This window comes from Narcine bancroftii, chromosome 3 (assembly GCF_036971445.1).
Source record: "Narcine bancroftii isolate sNarBan1 chromosome 3, sNarBan1.hap1, whole genome shotgun sequence".
Lineage (NCBI taxonomy): Eukaryota > Metazoa > Chordata > Chondrichthyes > Torpediniformes > Narcinidae > Narcine > Narcine bancroftii.
Window position 1 is genome coordinate 110,890,895 of NC_091471.1, and position 23,164 is coordinate 110,914,058.

Below are 23,164 nucleotides of genomic sequence, written 5' to 3' on the forward strand. Positions count from 1 at the left end.
GTGAAGTTATCCACTTTGGAAGGAAAAATGGAAAATCAGATTGTTATTTAAATGGAAAATGACTGCAGCATGCTACCATGCAGGACTTGGGAGTGCTTGTGCATGAATCACAAACAATTGGTTTTCAGGTGCAGCAGGCTATTAAGAATGCCTTCATTTTTAAAGCGATTAAATTTAGGATAAGGGAAATTATGCTGCAGCTGTGCAAGGTACTGGCTATCTTGAGTACTGACATCGGGAGTACTGCATGCAGTTCTGGTCTCCTTATTGAGGAAGGATGTACTGGCTTTGGAGGTGATCCAGAGGAGATTCACCAGGTTGATTCCAGAGATGGGGGTTTAACCCATGAGGAGAGAACAAGTCGTCTGGAGCTGTACTTGCTTGAATTTAGAAGAATGAGAAGGGATCTTATAGAAATGTATAAAATTATGGAAGATATAGAAAAGGTAGAAGTGAGCAACGTTCCCATTGGTGAGGGAGACTAGAACTAGGGGACATGCCCTCAAGAACTAGGGTAGTAATTTTAGGGTAGAGATGAGGAGGAAGTGCTTTTCCCAGGGGGTGGTGAATCTATGGATTTTGCTGCCTAGTAAAGCAGTGGAGACAACCTCAAAATATATTTAAGACATGGTTGGATAGATTTTTACAAAGGAGGAGAATTAAGGGACATGGGGAAAAAGTAGGTAGGTGGAGAAAATCAGCTGTGATTTCATTGAATGGTGGAGCAGCTCGACAGGCCAGATAGCTTACTCTTGCTCTCATTTATGTTCTTCTAGAAAACATTAGTGAGCTGGTTTACAAATTGCAGAAAATTAATATTTCAATGTAACGGGCACTTAGAAAGATAACTTGTTTGGCCTTTATTGCAGAAGAGTTAGAATACAAGCTCAAGTCTTGATGAAGCCTGGAGGTCTGCGTTTACTTTTGGTTTTTGTGTCCAAGAAAGGGCATTCTGCCTTGGAGGAAGTGCCATATGGTTATAGCATTTGATTCCTGGAAAGAAGGGGTTATTGCACATGGACAGAATGAATAAAACTGTTTATAATTCATGGGATTTCATTGAAATGTGCTAGATTTGGCAGGCTGGTAATAAGTTGTTTCCACAAAGTGAGATGGCATGAATTTGGATTAAGTGGCTATAAAAGAAGAAATTGATTGAATAGGTCACATGGACCTTTGAACCTGCTCCACCATTCAATATGATCTTGGCCTCAATTTACTTTCCTGCCTTGACCCTTGCCTTCTTTATGGGGAGTTAGATGATGGTCATAAATTTCAGAGCAGATGTGAGGGGCTGAGGCTTCAACTCCTCACCTTTCTAAAGCTAAAATTGAACAGTTAATAATTTTTGTAATTAAAACTTTTCACCCTATTAAAATTTCATATTTTTGTTGTCACCATTATTACACATCCATAAATCATTAAATTAAAAAGTTATTTTTCCCCAAACCTTAAAAAAAATTAATGCTTGAATATCTGCTACAATTAAACTGAAAGTTCACAAGGTCAAATACAAATTCTTAAAATCTGAAAACTTAACCTGAATTTAACACTCCCTTTGACATTCATCACATCAACACTTGAATTCAACTTCTGGGATCTAATTACTACTAAAATATAGTTTGATTCAAAGAAGCATAAATTGTAATTTTGCCTTGGCACACTGATGGTTCTGAGCTTGCCCCACTGCCTGAAGTCCAAAGACTCCCTACTACTAAAATATAGTTTGATTCAAAGAAGCATAAATTGTAATTTTGCCTTGGCACACTGATGGTTCTGAGCTTGACCCACTGCCTGAAGTCCAAAGACTCCCTGCATGTTGGAAAAGCTCCTTATTCTGCTGCTTGCCAACAATGGGGAGAATGCAATTGAATTTTTCATGCTTACATCTAATGACCATTTATATCGATCTCAATTAAAAGAGGATGTGAAAAATAAATAGTTAATCAATTAAACACATACTTATACAGCCCAGTTTTGAAAAGAGGTCCTTTAGTTCATTATGTTCCGATTCGGTCTTCACCCCACAAACATAGATTTTGGAGGAGTTCTGATTAATAAGGGTAGACACATGAGCAATAGTCAGCCGCGAGACTGCATTCGTAATAATAATATCATCATCCATGTTCATTAAGACCTTTACAGAATGTGGTGCAAGACTTCGACCTTTATCCTGGAGGATAAAAATAGAAACGGGCCCTTACCATCATTTACTCTGAAGAACAACAAAAGAAAATTTAAATTTCCACAGTGCAGGAAAATTAGTCATTTTTAAAAGCAGATTTTTAATTACTTTCAGATGATTCTTCAAATCTTCCTCTTACCTGGATAATAATCTTGAAGCTGGTAACAAGTTCCATGTTATGAAGCTTAGATGATAGTTGAGTTGGAAAAAGAAGCACATCTTGACAATGTTGATCCTTACAAAATGACAGTCCCTCAAGATCGCAAGCACATTTCACCTTTGTAAAGCCTTTACTCTCCAATAGAGTGGTAACATCTTCAACACTGTCCAGTTAATCAGAATCAAACGCTTACATAGAAGAATGGAATATAATGAGAGTCTAGAGCTACGATTTTAAATCTGCACATATTCAGAGGTCAGACTAGCCTTGTGCTTGGTTTGCACTAGAAAATGATCTGTTATTTTCCATTCAGTAGTTATCTAAAGATTAATCAGCTAATAGCACTAACACTTTTTGGTGGTTAGTAGAAGATTTACTAATTTACCATTAATAAAATAAATTATGCATCATTACAAGGAAATTATGTAAATCGTAATTATAATTCATTACCTGATCTTTAATACATTTACCCAGGCATACAGTGGCAAAGAAGAAGCTCTTTTTTCTTGATTTCTCACAGATTCAGGAAGAATCAAGTCTATGGAGATGGCATCATTTTTAATCCGACACCGAGCAAGTGCAGCAGCCAGTTTTGTTTTAAAACTATACCAAAAAAAATCAAGCTTTTTTTAAAACAAGGAAAATAGTTTCTTTTAACTAAGCATTAAATTACAGACATACACAGGTTTTTCAGGCACACATTAAGGATTGTTCACCTGTAACCTTCCCAATCTTAAATATAATTACTTCAAATTCCATTCAATCAGATTTATTTTCTCCTTAGTAAAAGGACCCTCCTCCTTCCGCAACATTTCTATTCCCTTTACTTTATGCTTAGAGCCTTTGTTGCAATACTCCAAGCACTTCAGATCAGTTTTTTGCCAATGCCATTTGAAAATACATTCACCCCTCCCTTCCCTTGATAGAATTCTGAAAGGACATTTTCTTCCCTAACATTCTAGTTCATTTGTAGATTATCTCCAATGCCCACCCTCTCCCTGCCCCTTACAAGAACAGGACTGAAAAAATATCTCTGCTTTTGCTTTTCCCATCCTTACTAACAAGCGCTTCAAACCATTTTCAAAGGGAGTCCCCTGCATTTGTTGCTAATAATGCAACTGAAGTTTCCAGTTGCCCAAACCTGAACAGAAATATCTGTCCCTTTACCAAAAAAAATCATCTGCTAGTCTTTAACAACAAGTAGAAGAAACAGCATCTCAAATTTCAAGGTGGCATGTATAAACCTTCAAGACTAAAGAATTTAACAGCCTTAGATACAATTCAACACTTCCCAATTACCCCACCTAATTCCTCACTTATCTGAATACTCTTCCATTTTACATAGCACCCAAGCCTTCAACATTTTGCTTTTGGTTTCATCAATTCTTCCACATCCGCATTAAATTCTATTTCTGTAATGTATTCATCTCATTTTCTTCATTATTTTAATCTAGCAATTTCTTTGCTCCTGTGCTCACACATCATTGATGCTCTAATCTTTCCTACCTCGCTCTTGTTCTTTGGAATCACCTTCACACAATGTTTAAATAGGTTTAAAGAATACACTTTTTTTATTTTTGTTAAATCAATGGATTCAATATTCTCCATGTTAAGCAAGGGGAATGAGGATCCAAAGAATTCTTTGTTAAATTTGTAACTTTCATTTCAGCTTTCATTTTTGGATATTACATGGGATTCTATTTTAAAATGAGTAAATTCTTATTTTATTGCTTGTCACTGACTTTGACAATTTAAGGTAGTACATCAAGCCTACTTTTCTCAAGTTCAATTGACTAAATTTCACTCCTACGTTTCTTCGCAATGTGACAGGTGCAGGACTGAAGAAGGTACTCTGTTACACGTTCTGGTCTTGTACTTCTCTTTCCCTTTTTGGAAAGATATTTTTCATACTTTATCATTAGTCCTTAAAGTTAATTTGAGACCAAATCCCTTAATTTCCCTATTTGGATTAACTAAAATAACTGACTTGAATGTAACAGTCTCTCAATCCCGTGTAATCTCCTTTGCTTCCCTTATTGCTATATGTTCAATACTGATGGAATGGAAAGATGCTGTCCCTCCTACTCATATTCAATGGCTATCTAATATGATGGCATGTTTAGCTTGAGAGAAAAAAAAAATCAGATGCTCTACCAATGTAATAGGTTTGATTTTTTTTAATTTATGGGGTCCTTTTATCAACTACATTTCATAATTTATAAGATTATTCAGATATTGTATTGATTGTAGTCTTCTTTATATGATACAATTATATGCAACTACCAATAACTTCAGTAGGGAAGGGGGTAGATTCTGTAGAATAGTAATATCTTTCTTTTGGTCTTTTTCAGTTAGCCATTTTATATTTCTTTAAGTCTGTAATATACTTTTTTGTCTTTCTTTTAGTCTATTTTCTTGTGCTTTGCTTATATATAGTTTTTTTCTGCATAACAGTTATTATGGATGTATTTTCCTTTTTATGTGCTTATTCTGTTTAATGGCTTTTACTTGTTTATTACTATTGAAAACTGATAAAAATATTGAAAGAAAAATATGTAACTTCTGTTAACAGTCATTGTGGATGGAGAAAAAAATCAAAAGCTAAACAATCTCCTTGTAAGGATGCAATAAATTAGAAACTAACCTATGTCATTCATCAAATGGCTGGTCTTATTAGACAGAAGAGCAAGATGCTCAAGTGAGTTTTTTAAAAACCATTTAAATCAAAAACACCATTCATTTTACAAACGTGTATGAAAGACAGTCTCCAAATGCAACTTTTAACTTGCAAGAAATTTTCTATTAGGCAATTTGGATATGCAATAGCATGACAGCTCCAGCAACCTGGGTTCGAATCCAGTGTAGTCTAGAAGGAGTTTGTATGATCCCCTAGTGTCTAAGCAAATTTCCTTCAGGTGCTCCCATTTCCTCCCACCCTGCAAAACATACTGGGGTTGTACATTAATTAGGGTATTTGGGTGGCAAGGGTTCATGAATGGGAAAGTCCTGTTACCATGATGCATGTCTGAATGAAATTAAATTCTCTCAAGTTGACTAATGAGGCAAATAAAATATTGATTAGGTTATAGCGGCCCGCACATGGAGATGCAGACTGGCCCACAAAATGGCCAACGAACACACCGACCGCATGGGCCTGGTGGGGACACCAGCCATCAACCCAAGTGACCTCCTGCACAGTGGGAAGACAGTGAACTGTCGTGGGAACGCCAGCCAATCCCAGGCCGGCACTCCGATGACGCATGGCCATGATGTCAGTGACTGGGGCCCATGTAAGCAGAACTGCCAGTGCAATAGACCACCAAAGCTTTGGTGTGCGTATCATCCTTCTCTAAGCCCACGTAATGTAAAGGTTACATTGGTGATCTCCCACAGGTCTAACCAGCAGTTTCCCCTCAAAGACACCCAGCACTCCACCTGGACTCTGTACAGAGATTAGACAATGAGTACACCAGGGTCCTGGCCAAGTTCCCTGCTCACCCCCCAATTCAACATAGTGATGCACTGACATGGACTACTGCAACACTTCCTGACCCAAGGCCCGCTGCTTCACACAAGGACAAGACATCTTCCTCTGGAGAAGCTACAGCTAGCGAAGGAGAAGTTCGGCATCATAAGGCAGTCAGACAGCCCATGGGCTTCCCCCTGCACATGGTACCCAAAGCAACTGGGGACTGGTGACCATGTGGCCACAACACTGGATTGGTACCCTGTGCCGCATATCCAGGACTTTGTGGCTAACCTGAACAGGGCAAGAATCTTCTCCAAGGTGGACCCCGTGTGGGGATATCATCAGATTCCGGTACACCCCGATGATATCCCCAAGACCGCCATCATCACCCTTTTCGGCCTCTTTGAATTCCTCCGAATGCTGTTTGGGCTAAAGAACGCCACACAGACCTTCGAGCAACTTATGGGCACAGTGGGCCAAGACCTGGACGGCACCTTTGCGTACCTGGACGACATCCTGGTGCCGAGCAGGAACCAACAGGAGCATATGGTGCAACTCTGTAACCTTCACACCTGACTGTGCGAGTTCGGCCTGACAATCAACCCAGCTAAATGCCAGTTCGGGATTGGAGGCCATCAACTTCCTGGGCAACAGGTTAACTATGGAAGGAGCCACACTGCTACACAGTAAAGTGGAAGCCATCCGGAAATTACCCAGACCAAACATGACCAAGGGACTGCAGGAGTTCATGGGGATGATCAATTTCTATAACAGGTTTATCTCCTCCGCTGCCTGGATCATGCGGCCCTTGTTTACCTGGATGGCAGGCAAGGCAAAGGACATTACCTGGGATGAGGAGACAGTGGAAGCCTCCCTGGTGGATGCTGCTCTCCTGGCACATCCCAGGTCAGACTCTCCAACGGCCCTGATGGTGGATATCTCAGGAATGGTGATCAGCGGAGTTCTGTAGCAGCAGATTGAAGGAAGTCAGTGGCCATTGAGTTTCTTCAGCAAACATCTGCGGGTTCCAGAAATGAAGTACAATGCTTTCAACAGAGAGCTACTGGCGCTGTACTTAGCCATCTGCCACTTCAGGTACTTCCTTGAGGCCAGGTCCTTCAAGGCTTTCACAAATCACAAGCCCCTGACTTTCACCTTTGCTAAGATCTCAAACTCCCAGTTGGCCCACCAACAGTGACATCTGTCTTACATCTCAAAGTACACCACAGATGCAAGGTACATCTCCAGCAAAGACAATGTGGTGACCGACACACTGTCCAGGCAAAGTATCTACTTGCTATCAAGGAGACTGGACTTCATGGGACCGGCAGAGGTGCAGCAGAAAGACGAGGAGATGCCCCAATACAGGACTGCTGTATCGGGATTGCAGCTCCAGGACATCCCAGTCGGCACAGGTAACATCACCCTCCTGTGCGACATAGCCACCGGTCAGGTCAGACCCATCGTCCCAGCGGCTTAGAGGTGACAGGTTTTCAATTCTATCCACGGATTGGCTCACCCATCCATCAGGACCATGGTCCGGCTGGTGGCCAGCAAATATGTGTGGCATGGAGTGCGGAAACAAGTCAGTGGGTGATCAAAGGCGTACATGCAGTGCCAAACAACCAAGGTACTGCAGCACACCAAGACCTCACCTCAGCACTTTGAGCCTGCAGAATGAAGGTCCGACCACATCCAAGTGGACATAGTAGGACCCTTGCAGGTATCCCAGGGTTTCTGCTATCTGTTCACGATAGTTGACTGCTTCACCAGGGGACTGAAAGCAGTCCTGCTGGCAGACATGTCTTCACCACAGACAGGCTGAAGCTGGCATACGTGGACCCACCACACCCGTTCAAGACACCAGCACCACTTCGAAGAGACAGGCTACCAAAGGCTGCAGAGCCTTTGCCTCCAGGCACCAGAGAATAACAAGGACAATACCATTAGTTCTGGGGGGCGGGGGTCATGTAGCAGCCCACCGCAGCGGTGATCAAGCCAGCACTCCAGGCAGCGAGCGCAACCAAAGGCCAGCAGCCCGCAGCGGCACTGGCCCCAACAAGTGAACAGACGGGTGAACGGCAAGGGCAGCTTAAAGGCCAGCAACTTCAAAATGGGTCCTCATCTCGTCCTGAGTGGTTCTGGTTACCGTCCCACATCACATTAGTCTGTGGTCCGACCTCGCCATCCTGTGAGGTGTCCAGCTGCATCACATAACAGCTTACCACCCACAGTCCAATGCGAGTAAGCACCACAAGAAAAATCCAGAGTCAGAATCCCAAAGGCAGCTGACTGCTGTACCCAGCACCTCCTGCCTTGCTGCTGACACCAAACTGTATTGACTTTTGTCGTTCTTTTGGACCGGTCATTAGCATTGGTGGGGGGGGAGGCGGAGGGGGTGTTCCTACTGCATGGGCAACAGATGGATCTTCATATGAACTCTGCCCTGGCTTGTACCCTGGAGAGGCCACTCCAACTACTACTAGAGGTGCAGTACCCATGGTCGACCACAACTGACGGAGGCCACATCCTGTAGTTAAGGATGGGTTGATCTGCCTGGGCAAACGCAAAACAAGGCTTTTCACTGTATCTCAATAGATACAACAAATCATACATAAAGTATTAAGTAAGCCCATCTGTTGTAGCCATTAGGATCATATTTACAAATTGCAAATGTAAAAATTCTGACAAGTTAAATGTTCGAATAGTAGTTCCATATTCTGGAATTTATGACCATTTTTCAACAAAATGGATCTGGAAAGATTATTGGATTTTTAAACAAAATGAATACAGACTTCTTAGGAAATGTTATTAGTTGCATCATTGGGAGAAAATCTGGTATCAGAACAGAGATAAAACATTGATATAGCAAGATAATAGGATCTCAAACACAGACAGTAGGATCTAAATTTAATTTGTGCTGAAATTCATCTGTCACTCTTTGCTCACAAATAACAAAACAGTGATGATTGAGGGCAAAATTGTGACAAGTCAATTCCAACACAGATCAAAGTGACAGTCTATTTTGAACCAGGTAGTGATACACATTTTGTTAGGGCTATATAAAGGGCTTGGAATACTCCAAATTGATCTGACACTCCTTATAATGGACATGTTGGCTGAGAAGTATAGCAGCTCAGATTCACCAGGGTATTTTATGAATTTGTTGCATTGAACTATAACATCGAAAATTAAGGGAAGAACTGATTAAAATGTCAGAATTTTTGGCTCAGTCAACATATTCAAAAGCAAAAATTGGATAGATGTTTGAGATAAAAAAGATGGGGAATAGGATTGACTAGATTTCCAGCACAAACTTGAAGGACCAAATGGTTTATTTTGGTTCTACAATGATTCCATGTTACATTAATGGGAGAATCAAAAGCAAGGGGAAAACAAATCAGAGCAAATCTATTTTGTAACTTCATTTAACTGCTTCATTCCATATTACATTAATCTTCTTTGGCTTGGCTTCGCGGACGAAGATTTATGGAGGGGGTAAAAAGTCCACGTCAGCTGCAGGCTCGTTTGTGGCTGACAAGTCCGATGCGGGACAGGCAGACACGATTGCAGCGTTTGCAGGGGAAAATTGGTTGGTTGGGGTTGGGTGTTGGGTTTTTCCTCCTTTGCCTTTTGTCAGGGCTCTGCGGTCTTCTTCAAAGGAGGTTGCTGCCCGCCAAACTGTGAGGCGCCAAGATGCACGGTTTGAGGCGTTATCAGCCCACTGGCGGTGGTCAATGTGGCAGGCACCAAGAGATTTCTTTAGGCAGTCCTTGTACCTTTTCTTTGGTGCACCTCTGTCACGGTGGCCAGTGGAGAGCTCGCCATATAACACGATCTTGGGAAGGCGATGGTCCTCCATTCTGGAGACGTGACCCATCCAGCGCAGCTGGATCTTCAGCAGCGTGTATTACATTAATACAGTTGCCAAAAGTATATTAATCTCAGATTTAGCATCAATAAAGTTGAATAAATATGGAATGCATTAGCATTGGTCTAATTTTTTTTAAAATTTAGATGTACATACAGACCCTTCTGGCCCACAAGCTCTTGCCTCCCAAATACACCAATTAAACTACAACCCCCATGCATTTTAAAGGCTGAGAGGAAACCAGATCACTGGGTGGAATTCCACTCAGACATGGGGAGAACATACAGGCTCCTCACACAATGCACTGGATTTGAATCTAGGTCACTGGAGTTGCAATAGAGTTGAGCTAATCACTAATGTAACAGTGCTGCCCAATGGACTCAAGATAATTAGATGTAGATTCCTACCCTGCCCATTTCCATTTCACCCTGGAATATGAAAATTGTTTCAAGTTAAATATTATTCCACAAATCTAGAATTTTTCCATATATTTATGTACTCTCAACTAACATTAAGAACCATTAGCTATATAAGTAGCATTTGCCCCATTTAGATATTTTTCCCATTGCTAAATGTAAAACAAGGTTATTCCACAGAATTGAAAACCTATTGAATAATTATTTTTTCTTGAATATCAATTAAAAGCTACCTGCCTTTGCAGATCATCAATATATTATTTATGTATTCATGTTATCTGCCAATATGGTCAACTCCAAACAAATTAGATTACAATTGGCATTTTCAGAAAAGTACAATATTCACAAGATGGTTATTCAGATTTTTGACTTTCCCAGTACATCCCTAGCCCTAAATTTCCTAAAAACTCATACATTGCAAGAAGAAAGCTACCAACAAGTTTGTAACTCTGTGGACTGCTCTTCTGTAGATTGTGGTTTTAGGTTTTATAGTAAAAATCTACATTGCATTTAACCCAGCTAAAACCCTGCTCAGTTTGCTGGTTACCTCAATGAGTAAATACCAACTAAAAAGAGGAATTGAAAAGTTATAAAGGAATTTCTTTTATAACAGTCACATGAACCAGTTTTTAAAAGTTATAAACACTGAATGGAATTGAAAGAATATTCATTGATATTTTTGTTTTATTTTTAATCAATGTCATTCCTATTGGGCAGTATAGTGACACAGAGGGTCGACCAGCTCCCTCACAGGTCCAGCCACCAGGGTTCAATCTTGACTTCCAATGCTACCTATTTGTACATGATGTTTACACATTTTCTCCATGACTGTGTAGGTTTGGACCGGTTGTTTTGTTGGTAGATTGGTCCATGAATGTTGGGGAGTGATGATTGGAGAGAGAGAGACTTGATTGGAATATGGGGAAAATAAAATAGTTCATTGTTGTACTAAGTGCAAATTGTGCTTGGTTGTTGTCATAGAATTAGTAGGCTAAGGGGCTTTCTTTTATCCTTTACCACTATACTAACTTGTGGAAATTTAAAGACTGCAACATTGGCTTGTAATTTGCAAGGGAAATATTTTTAAAATACCTTCTTGATACAATTTAAAGAAAAAAGTGAATATTTATAAATGCAGCGAGAGATAATAAAATTACAGACTTAACCATTGAATCTCTTATAGGATTAGTCTCCCATATTGAAAACAGAACTTTTTTTGTAAGCAGATTACCAATTCTGCTGATTTTCTTTTCCAATTTACATACTTCAAAAGGCTCTTTTCAACTTCTCTAACTTCAGGTATTAAGGCCTCTGCTTCAGATATGCTTCGTGGCTGGAATTTACGATTTTGATAATCGTATAACATAATAACCACCAAACTTGTCGAATCAACAGACTAGGGGGAAAAAAGAGCAAAACAAATGGTGAAAACAAAAGACTAAACAGTAATTATATGTATTTTAGATGATTATCTTGTAGCCAATTCATGTCAACAAATAATATTCATCTATTGCTATGTTCACAGTCTACATAAAATAATGTACATTGCTTACATGTTGTCATTTTTGATGCATGTGATTGCTTTTCCCAATATCCTTTTGCCAGAAAATTTACTGACATTTTGGCAAAATAACTAATTAGAAGACACAACATTTTCATTTGGTTGTTAACATATAGGCCTGCCTATGTACTACCATATTAACATCTAAAGTGGAATAAAATCAAAATGTCAATGACAAAAGCAATGAACTTAGTTCCATGATCTAATTTCAAACACTCTGCTAAATATTCATTTTTCTACAAATGACAACCTCCAGTCCAATGCACATTGCCAGCTTTTAAACTACAAATAGTTCTGAAACTAGTTATTCATGATTAGCATCTACTGTCCTTATTCAGTCTATTTGAGCAACCCATGTCATGAGAATAAATTAAATACTAGATATATAAACATATAAAAAATATCAGAGAATTTAAACTAGTTTTGCAAAGCTAGCACACTATCTAAAGCATCAATCTAAATTTCTGTTGACATGAGAAAAAATAAATAAATAAAGAGGCAACAAAAATCTCAAATATCTATGGATAGGGAACAGTTAAAATTTCAGGTCCTTTGTCAGCATGGATAGGATATAAGCTTTTTTAAAATTTTCTGTAGATTAGCAGGATGATTAATGCTTGTGAGTTTGGCAAAATTAGGTATTTTCCATCAATAAAAAAAATGGTGTTATGACTTTGTATCTCTACACAGAGAAAATATCTTGAAACCTGATACTAGCATGTACTTTCTTGTTATCAATGGCCATGAGAGCAGCAACATCATGCTAACAAACTAATTGAATTAGTTTGAAGGTCATCGAACCATTTTGAGTACTACAAGTAGAAATTCTATTTTTTTGACAATTATTAGATGATATATTGAAAAGATAATACAAATGTGTAGCGGCTTCTACGGTAGAGCTACTAAAGTAGTACAAACACACACGCCAGATTAGTCAACTCAAGACTGATTTATTCAGACTTTATAAGCTTCTTTTATATACCACATGTCCTGGGTTCCACGGGATAAGGTGGGACATCACTATGAGTTTGCTGCCGATCCACAGGACCGACAGGTTTAAATTAAGCCTTGAGTGTCCCACGCCTTCCGGCAGGAGACTCAAGCAGATCAACATGCTGTTCCTCAGCACTCCATATCTCTCGCGTGCAGTCCATTAGGTGAGTATTCAGCTGTCCGTATTATGGTTCCGCACGCCCGCAGAACTGTGCCAGCGACAGTTCGCGATGCCACACTGTGCACCCGCTCAGCCTGCTACACGGCCGCTACAAATGTGGTATATATGTATAAAATAACTTAATCCCTTCCTCCATCTCTCCCTCCCCCCACACACGCAACCCTACATTTAAAAAAAAAGGAAATTAAGGAGAATGCCAAAAAAATAAAAAAACATCTCGTTACACATAATATTGGAGCTAAGGGATGGATATCAGTGCATCGAGCTTTCTGAGAGTCCTTCAAAGTTTCAAACCAACACATTGTAAGTATGGGCTCCATATTTTCAAATATAAATGATATTTATTATGTAAATTAGAAGTTAGCTTCTCAAGTGGAATATAAGAACGCAATTCAGCATGTCATCTTTTTATTCCCAAATCTGCATTTGATTTCCAAGTAATGGAAACTGGAAACTTTCTAGAAACTGCTAAAGCTAATTTTAAAAATTCAATTTGATACATAGTTAATTTTAATCTAAGACTAATCATTTTAATATCACCTAACAAAAATAACATAAGATCTAGTGGGAGTTTTACCTTTAATATTGTCTCCAAAATTTTTTTTTGCCTCTAACCAAAAAGGTTTTACTCTAGGACACTTCCAAGCAGAATGAAAAAAAAAGAACAATTTCTTGATCACATCTAAAACATAAATCTGATATTATTAAATTCAACTTTTTTAATTTTTGGAGAGTTAAATATAATTGATGTAAATAAGTAGAAATTCTTGCAGAAAAATTACTAATGATGAAAATTCTACATGAATGGCATTTTTGCCAACACAAATTTGAATGGTGAAACCAAAACCTTTTCCAAGAGATTGGCCAAGTATTTTTTTTTCAGTTTTCAATTAGTTAAAAATCAAACAATTAAGCTCACAAATGAAATCTCACAGATTCACAATTTTTTCATTTTTGAATCCACCTTTCCAGATTTATCAACTCCCTGCCCTCTCCAACCAACCTGTTCTCTAACTTTAATTTTAAACGGCAATTGCTTTTATTTAACAACGTTAACTAATCTTAGGTCCCACATCTTCCACTGATTATTAACATGAAATAATGCACATTTTCAATGTTCAATTTATTTCATTTAAAATAACTGTGCTGATAAACCTCACTCTTGCCCTCTCCCAGCTGTCATCATATTTGAACAAATGACAAGAATCACTTAACTCTTTTCGCAATCAACATTTCTCAAACTTAGCAATTCATATATTAGCCAGCACTTGAACTCTACCATAAGATAACAAGATATAGGAACAGAAGTAGGCCCCTTGAGTCTGTTCTCTGCTCTGCCATTCTAATCATGAGCTGATCCATCCTCTTACTCAATCACACGCCCTGCTTTCTCCTTGAAGCCCTAATACCTGTCAATCTCTTTCTAAAATACACCCAATGACCTCACTTCCACAACCACTTGTGGCAACAAGTTCCACAGACTCACAACCCACAATTTTTCCATTTCTTTATTTGATTTTGATGGTCTTTTATCCTGAAGTTGTGCCCTCTTTTCCTAATCTCCCCTACCATGGGAAACATCTTTGATCTATCCACTCTGTCTAGGCCCTTCAGCATTTGAAATGCCTCTATGAGGCACTGGGTAGGTCACGTCTCCAGAATGGAGGACCATTGCCTTCCCAAGATCGTGTTATATGGCAAGCTCTCCACTGGCCACCGTGACAGAGGTGCACCAAAGAAGAGGTACAAGGACTGCCTAAAGAAATCTCTTGGTGCCTGCCACATTGACCACTGCCAGTGGGCTGATATCGCCTCAAACCGTGCATCTTGGCGCCTCACAGTTCGGCGGGCAGCAACCTCCTTTGAAGAAGACTGCAGAGCCCACCTCACTGACAAAAGACAAAGGAGGAAAAATCCAACACCCAACCCCAACCCACCAATTTTCCCTTGCAACCGCTGCAACCGTGTCTGCCTGTCCCGCATCAGACTTGTCAGCCACAAACGAGCCTGCAGCTGACGTGGACATTACCCCTCCATAAATCTTCGTCCGCAAAGCCAAGCCAAAGAAAGATGAGGTCCCACCCATAATCCTTCTGTACTCCAGCAAGTACAGTCCAAGAGCTGATAAACATTCCTCATATGCTAACTTTTTTATTCCTGATATTCTAATAAATCTTTGAATCTTCACCAATGCCAGTGTGGTGATATGTAATTACACCACTAGGTCACCAGGGGTCATCCAGTGACCTTGAATATAAAGCAGTCCAGAGCTACAGTCTAGCCTTCCAGGTTCGTCTTGCAGAGAGACAAGACCTCTTAGTGTACATATTAGTTTATTAAAGCTGTCATACTCGCACTGCTGGTGTGGTTATTGTCAGTACAGCCAGCACACCTTTTCTCAAATAAGGCACCCAAAACTGTACACACTACTCTGTGAGGTCTCATTAATGCTTCATAGTCAAAACCAGTGGTTCTCAACCTTTTTCTTTCCACTCACATACCATTTTAAGAATTCCCTATGCCATTGGTGCTCTGTGATTAGTAAGGGATTGCTTAAGGTGGTATGTTGGTTGAAAGAAAAAGGTCGAAAACCACTGTTTTAATCATAATTGACTCGTTATGTGCACGGTTTCGTAACTCCGAAGGAAATGAGCCAATGACAATTTTTCTCAAGCAAAATATTTCAGTAACAATCGAGTCTGGAGCAGTGATTCTCAACCTTCCCTTCCCATTCACATACCACCTTAAGCAATCTCTTACTAATTACAAACCATTGATGGCATAGGGATTACTTAAAGTGGTATGTGAGTGGAAAGAAGGTGGTTGAGAACCACTGGTCTAAACATTACAGCCCTGCTCTTGTATGCTATTTCTCTAGAAATGAATGCCAACATAGCATTTGCTTTCTTCACCACTGACTCAACCTGGAGATTATATTTGCATCTCTGAATTTTGAATTTTCTCCCCATCTAAATAATAGTCTGCCCATCTACTTCTACCATCATTCATAGACTGAATTGGAACTCGGATTCTGGAAAAGGAAGAGAGGGTAATGTGTGCTTTTTCATCAATGCTAGGTGGTGCACAGATGTTGGGGTTATGTCGACCTCCTGCTCTACTGCCTTAGACAAAATTGTGATTAAATGCAGAATCTTCTATCTCCCCCAAGAGTTCTCATCATTGATTCTCATTGGTGTTTATATCCCTCCCAATGCCAATTACAAATAGACATTTGCAGAGCTGCATGTGGTGGTCAGCAAACAAGAGATAGCCCAGCCCGACACACTACAAATCTTAGTCGGCGACTTTAGCAAGGCCTGCATTAAGAAAACACTGCCCAACTATCACCAGAGGTCCCAGCACACTCGAACACTGCTACATCAAGATAAGGAAGACTTAACATTCTTTCCATGAGACTGCATTTTGGAAAACTGGATCACCTGGCTGTGCTCCTTCAGCATGCATACAGACAGAGACTGAAAAAGAGAAGCTCTGGAGATCAGAACAGCTACAAGGTGGTCACAGGTGGTTGAGGAATGGTTACAGGACTTCCTTGAATCTCAGCAGATTGGGTGGTATTCAAGGACTCAGCTGAGGATCTGAGCACCCACTAAATAGTTCAGAGTTTTCCCCAACCAGAAGCCCTAGATGAACAACCAAAGCCAGAACCCACTGAGAGGTGGATCACAGGCACTTTAAGTCCAGAGGTCCAGATCAATACAGAAGGAGCAGGTATGACCTGCAAAAAAAAAACCCATCTCCTGAGTGACGTGGAGATCCTGGATGAAAATGGAAAACACAAGGGACACCCAACAACTGTGGCAAGGCCTAAATGCCATAACCTACTACAAAACCAAATCCAGTGAAGTAACCGACGACAAAGCTTCGCTCCCAGAGGAACTCAATGCCTACTAGGCCCAATTTGATGAGAGTAACAGCAAAGAACCACCCTCCTTTGATGATCCTATTCTATCCATATCTGGAGATAACGTGCATGCTGTTTTCAGGAGGGTGTTTCAGGAAAGCCCAGATAGAGTACGACCAATTATTAAAAATCTGTGCTGACCAACTTATCAATGTATTCATAGATATCTTCATTATCTCACTCCAGCAGGGTGTGGTACCCATTTGTTTCAAACAGCCATCAATCATACCAGTGCCCAAGAAGAGTGTAGTAACCTGCATTAATAGGTCTTTTCAATTTGCCTTGTAAAATAGAGTTAACTGGGCAATTTACAGGGCTATTTGAAAGGGCTGAACCAGGCAAGCCTGGTTAAAATCTACCCGGGTCTCAGAACTACCTTGGAGGTGGTCAGGGAACCAGTAAAACTTATCCAGGTGACTTCCTCAGCCTATTTGAAAGGGGAAATGGCTCACCTGGTTATTTTGGAACTTTAAACAGAAAGGGTACAAAAAGAACACAAGGAACAAGAGATTCCCTAAGGCTGCATGACGCATCACTCAGCACATCATCGCAGGGGCAGGATCTCCCTTAAATTGCTGGGTTGGCGATTTAACAGGAAGGTTAGGCTGCTATTTGAAAGGTGCAGGAGGCACACACGACCCAGTAATCTCACCTGGGTCCCAGAAGGGCTACCCAGATGCTGCAATTTGAAAGTGCCTAATAAATATTGACCAGTAGCACTTAGATCAATAGTGATAAAGTCATTTGAAAGAGTAATATTGAAGCATATCAGCTCCTGTCTGAGCAGTGACATGGATACTTTCCAGTTTGCCTACTGTAACAACAGGTCTACAGCAGATGCCATCTCACATGCTCTACACAAAGCCCTGGAACACTTGGACAGTAAAGATGCATTCATCAGGATATTCTTTATCAACTACAGTTCGGCATTTAACACCATCATCCCCTCAAAGCTGATCAGCAAACTCCAAGACATGGGAGTTAACACCCCACTGTGTAATTGGATCATGGATTTCCTCACCTCCAGACCACAATCAAAGTTTAGTAAGAATATCTTCTCCACAATCTCCATCAGAACCAGAGCACCACAGGGCTGTGCTCTTAGCCCCCTGCTCTACTCACTTTACACCTAGAATTCTGTGGCTTGTTTGACAATAACAAATGACCATCTACAAATTTGCCAATGATATCACGGTAGTGGGTTGTATAAAGAAAGGTGATGAGTTGTCATACAGGAGAGGGAGTGAAAACTTGGCTGAAGCCAGAGGTATACACTCCAGTGATCATTGGGGAAATCGGAGGTGGAGAGGGTGAGCAAATTTAAGTTCTTGGGAGTCACTAACTCAGAGGATCTTTCCTGGACCCAACACACTAATAACATAGTGAAGAAAGCATGCTAGCACCTCTACTCCCTCAGAACTTTGCAGAGGTTTGGCATGACACCAGAAACCCTGGCAAATGTCTACAGATGTACGGAGGAAAGTGTGCATACCAAATGCATCATGGTCTGGTATAGGGACACCAATATCCCTGAGCATAAATCCTTCCAAAAGGTAGTGGACACAGCCATCAACAGGCAAAACCGTCCCCGGTATTGAGAACATTTACAGGGAGTGCTGCCATCAGAGAGAAGCAACAATCATTAAGGATCCACCCAACCCACCACACACTGTTCTCGCTGTTGCCATCAGGAAAGAGGAATAGGTGCCACAAAACTCACAGCTGCTACCCCTCCACTATCAGACTCCTCAACAACAAACACAATCAGGGACTCATTTAAGGTCCCTTGCTTGTGCACTTCATTTTTTTTTAAATTCTCTTTGTATTGCAAATTGTTTACTTTTATTATTGGTTAATAGTTCTTTATTTGTTTACATACTCTATATACACTGAGTACAGTATTTTTTCAACTATCAATAAGTGATAATTCTGCCTCGCCTGCAGAAAATAGAATCTCAGGTTGTATGTGATGTCATGTATGTACTCTTTGACAATAAATCTGAACTCTGATGAGAGTCCAGGATGCTACTAATGTCTTCCACATTTGTCATTCTCTTGTCTCCCATTACAATTTCTCTGGCATAGTTTTCTATCGGTCCTGTGTCGATTTTGGTCACCATTTTACTCTTTGTATATTTAAAAAGTTTTTAGTATCTATCCTCTTAGATATTATTTGCTAACCTCCTTTAGGTAGGAATTTAATGCTGATAAGTGTGAGGTGCTTCATTTTGGTAAGAAGAATCAGAATAGGATATACGTGGTAAATGGGAGAGCATTGAGGAATACAGAAGAGCAGAAAGATTTAGGAGTAACGGTACATCGTTCCCTGAAGGTAGAAACTCACATGAATAGGGTGGTGAAGAAGGCTTTTAGTATGCTGGCCTTTATCAATCATTGCATGGAATATAGGAGTTGGGAGGTGATGTTGAGATTGTATAAGACGTTGGTGCGGCCTAATTTGGAGTTCTGTGTGCAGTTCTGGTCGCCTAATTATAGGAAGGATATAAACAGAGTGGAGAGAGTGCAGAGAAGGTTTACCAGAATGTTACCTGGGTTTAAGCATCTAGAGTATAGGGAGAGATTGGACAGATTAGGTCTTTATTCTTTGGAGCGTAGAAGGTTGAGAGGGGATTTGATAGAAGTATTTAAGATTATGAAAGGGATAGACAGAGTGGATGTGGATAGACTATTTCCGTTAAGAGGAGGAAAGATTAAAACAAGAGGACATGAGTTAAGAATTAAGGGGCAGAGGTTTAGAGGTAACATGAGGGGGAACTTCTTTACTCAGAGAGTGGTAGCTGTGTGGAATCATCTTCCGGGAGAAATAGTGGCGGCGGAGTCAATTGTATTATTTAAGAAAAGGTTGGACAGGTATATGGATGAGAAGAAGATGGAGGGTTATGGGCATTGTGCAGGGAGGTGGGACTAGAAAGGGGTGTTTGGTTCGGTGCGGACTAGAAGGGCCTAATGGCCTGTTTCCGTGCTGTAATTGTTATGTTATGTTATAATTCATCTTTTACTTCCTTATGCCCTTGGTTTTAGCAGAATGCAGAGTCCTCTGATTTGCCAATAAATTGATAGCCAAATCCTACCTTTAAGGGTGCAGAAATACTTAATGTCATAGGGGATGTCATTAAGTCAATTATTACCATCCGATACGATTATGACATATCTGTAGCTTAACTCAGCATATTCATCTCTTCCTAAATACCTTTCGGTTATCCTCTACAGCTTTCTGCTGCCTTTGCCTTTGAAAGTCAGCAGATGATACTAAAATAGGGGGAATTGTGGATGATGAAGATTTAAACTGCTTAGAGGAGTGGGCAGAAAGATGGCAGATGGAGTTTAATGCTGATAAGTGTGAGGTGCTTCATTTTGGAAAGAATAATCAAAGCAAAACGGGAGGGCATTGAAGAATGCAGTGGAGCAGAAAGATCTAGGAATAATGGTGCATTGTTCCCTGAAGGTAGGAGTGCATGTGGATAGGGTGGTGAAGAAGGCCTTTAGTATGCTTGCCTATATAGGAGTTGGGAAGTAATGATGAAACTGTACAAGGCATTGGTGAGGCCAAATTTAGAGTACTTTGTGCAGTTCTGGCCACCGATTTATAGGAAGGATATTAACAAGATAGAGAGAGTGCTGAGAAGATTTACAAAAACGTTGCCTGGGTTTCAGCATCTGGAATACAAGGAGAGATTGAGCAAATTAGGTCTTTATTCCTTGGAACATAAAAGGCCGAGAGGGGATTTGACAGAGGTGTTTAAAATAATGAGAGGGATAGATAGAGTTGATGTGCAAAGGTTTTTCCCATTGAGAGTAGGAGAGATGGATACAAGAGGTCATGGGTTGAAGGTTTAGGAGTAACTTGAGGGGGAACTTCTTTACTCAGAGAGTAGTTACTGTGTGGAATGGGCTTCCGGGAAAGGTGGTGGAGGCGGGTCAATTATGTCATTTAAGAAAGAGTTGGATAAGTATATGGATGGGAGGAGGATGGAGGGATATGGGCAGAGTGTTTGTAAGTGGGATTAAAGGAGGGTACTTGGATCAGTGCGGTCTAGAAGGGCCAAATTGGCCTGTTTCCGTGCTGTAATTGTTAGATGGTTATATGGTTTTTGTACCCAAGTTTCAGCCACTGGAATGGGCGTGCGCAAGTTTACCAGGAGCAAAAGGGGAACCTAAGGATAGGGACTCGGGAGATGCACAAGGATGACTAAAATTTATAGACAATTTGGAGTTGCACATTTTTTGTTTGGGATTTATTTCAGCATGGTGTTTAGGAAGACATTTGTGATCATCAGAAGCAAGACAAGATACAGGACTTTTAGTCAATGAGAAACCATAGATTTTTATTAGCATGGCTATCAGATTCCCCTCACTGGGCAGCCAGAAAGGGGCTGTCCTGTTTGATATCTCCATTTCTTTCTTTTCCTGTCCAACATATTGCCTCATGAGAGCAAAGCCATACAGCACAGAGCAGACAACTACAGATTCTATTTAGTGATGCATAGGTAATAAGAATGATCCAGCAAGAGAATAACTGTCCTCTCCACTGCATTTTGTGTGTCACCTCATTCGTTGCGAATTATAAGCGTGCTTGTACATCGCACAATAGTGACATCTGCAATTATTGCTTGCCACCCAGAAAACGTCCTCTTTTTTTTCAAGGTAGCACAACTGAAAATGACTCCCATAAAGACTGTTACCATGATAATAGCCTTCTTGATGTCATGTGCAAGGCTACATTAGTTGGACACCAAGGAAGTGGATATAGCATATTTTCAAGATGACACACAAACCTTCCAAAGGGGACATGAATAAATGAAAGGCACTTTTATAATAGAAGGCTGTCAAAGCCACATGTAGATCTTTCTGCAGCTTTGGCAGGGCATAAACCAGAAATTCAGAACATGGTGAAAATGCCAGTTGCTAGCAACATGTTTTGGCCCATTAACTTTGTTTCTCTTTCCATCTTATCTTACTGAGTACTTTCAGATTTTTAGAATACTTATCTTTGATAGAAACTGACCTATCCCTGGAGTATTTCCTGCTCAGTAAATTATTGCCCTTTTCTTTTATGGTAATGTTAGTGCTAAAACAAGGTTGTTTTAAGAAAACAAAGAGCTATATATTCAAACAATTGTCAAATGAGCTGAAATGAGATCAGTTGGGCATTTGAAGTTTAATGCTTGTTCACTGTGAAAAGGTCAGAGTACTCCCATAATTATTTGTTCCCACTTTGGTTTGAACCTGATTGCTAAATTTTCCCTATGACATTTCACTGTTCTGAGAATTAGAAATGGCCAACTAATGATTTTAAAATTTAGGTAGTAATTCCATAAGTTTAAAGATTCTAGCTTTGAGGGAGAAAAATAACATTTCTAGAATTTTTTCAATAATGTATCGATTTTGGAGTTTTCATCCAAGTATATTGTTTGGAACAGACCTCAAGGTCCATCTGCTTGGAAGAAAAAAATTAAATTTGGTAAGTATATCTTAATATCATACATCAGCAGCATTGCAAAATTTTAAAAATGCTTTTATATTAGCTTTGGATGCATCTTATTTGCAATTTACATGCATGAATATCATCGTAATTCAGCAAAATATTTGTATAAACAATTAGAACATTTCCAAAAAATTTAACAGGTACTTGTGATGACATTAAGAAATGTATGAAAGAAACTTTTGTGATTAACTTTAAAAACCTTGTATACGTCTTATCTTTGTTCAAAGTTAATTTGCCTTTGCCACACCTACAAGAAGCCCAAACTTGTTCTTGTTTCTGTCTATAAACAAATGTTTTGGTTAAAATAAACAAACAATTGAACATCTCAAAAATTTACAATTCAAAACCTTTAATGTAATATTGATACAACTAGCTGATCATTCAAGAAATTGCAGTGATCCAGTCTAGAACCTATTTGGATTCCCATATAGTTTTACCCTGGATTTGGAATAGGAACAGATTGGGGGAGGAAAAAAAATGAGGATGGGGATGTTGGATTAAAGGGTTGGAATGTAGAAATTCTAAAAATGATTTTTTTTTTTTAGACAATTAATTAAAAGCCTTGAAAGGAAAAAATACCACATAATACATAACACTGGTTAATGATTAAAATAGGAAGGATAAGAGCTATGAATGAATGAATAAATATCATTTTGGAAAACCAAAGCATTCAGTGATGATAGAGGAGATAAGTGATATGTGCCAAAAAAATTCCACTACTTTTCATTCAGCACAATTATAAGTGAACATTTCCAAGTCATTTTGCATAGTTCTATAAATGCAATAAGGCATTGTTGAAATTGGACCATTCTGATCCTACATGCAACCCTCTTAGTAGAGCTTCTCCAGAACAGTTCGACTTTATTGGAACTGCACTGGGCATAGACTGGCTTTAAG

General features: G+C 39.8%; 1 protein-coding gene across 22 annotated transcripts in view; it reads right to left on the bottom strand.

Annotated features, from left to right (window-relative positions):
* LOC138757470 (putative methyltransferase NSUN7) overlaps nucleotides 1-23,164 on the bottom strand; it is a 141,960-nt gene that overhangs the window by 80,173 nt on the left and 38,623 nt on the right. For all 22 annotated transcript variants that reach the window (XM_069924820.1, XM_069924830.1, XM_069924825.1 and 19 more), the window contains 4 exons: nucleotides 11,367-11,497; nucleotides 2,796-2,948; nucleotides 2,325-2,508; nucleotides 1,963-2,173 (listed from right to left, as the gene is read on the bottom strand). In XM_069924820.1, the coding sequence (XP_069780921.1) occupies nucleotides 1,963-2,173; nucleotides 2,325-2,508; nucleotides 2,796-2,948; nucleotides 11,367-11,497 (679 nt within the window). The remainder of the gene's footprint in view (nucleotides 1-1,962; nucleotides 2,174-2,324; nucleotides 2,509-2,795; nucleotides 2,949-11,366; nucleotides 11,498-23,164) is intronic.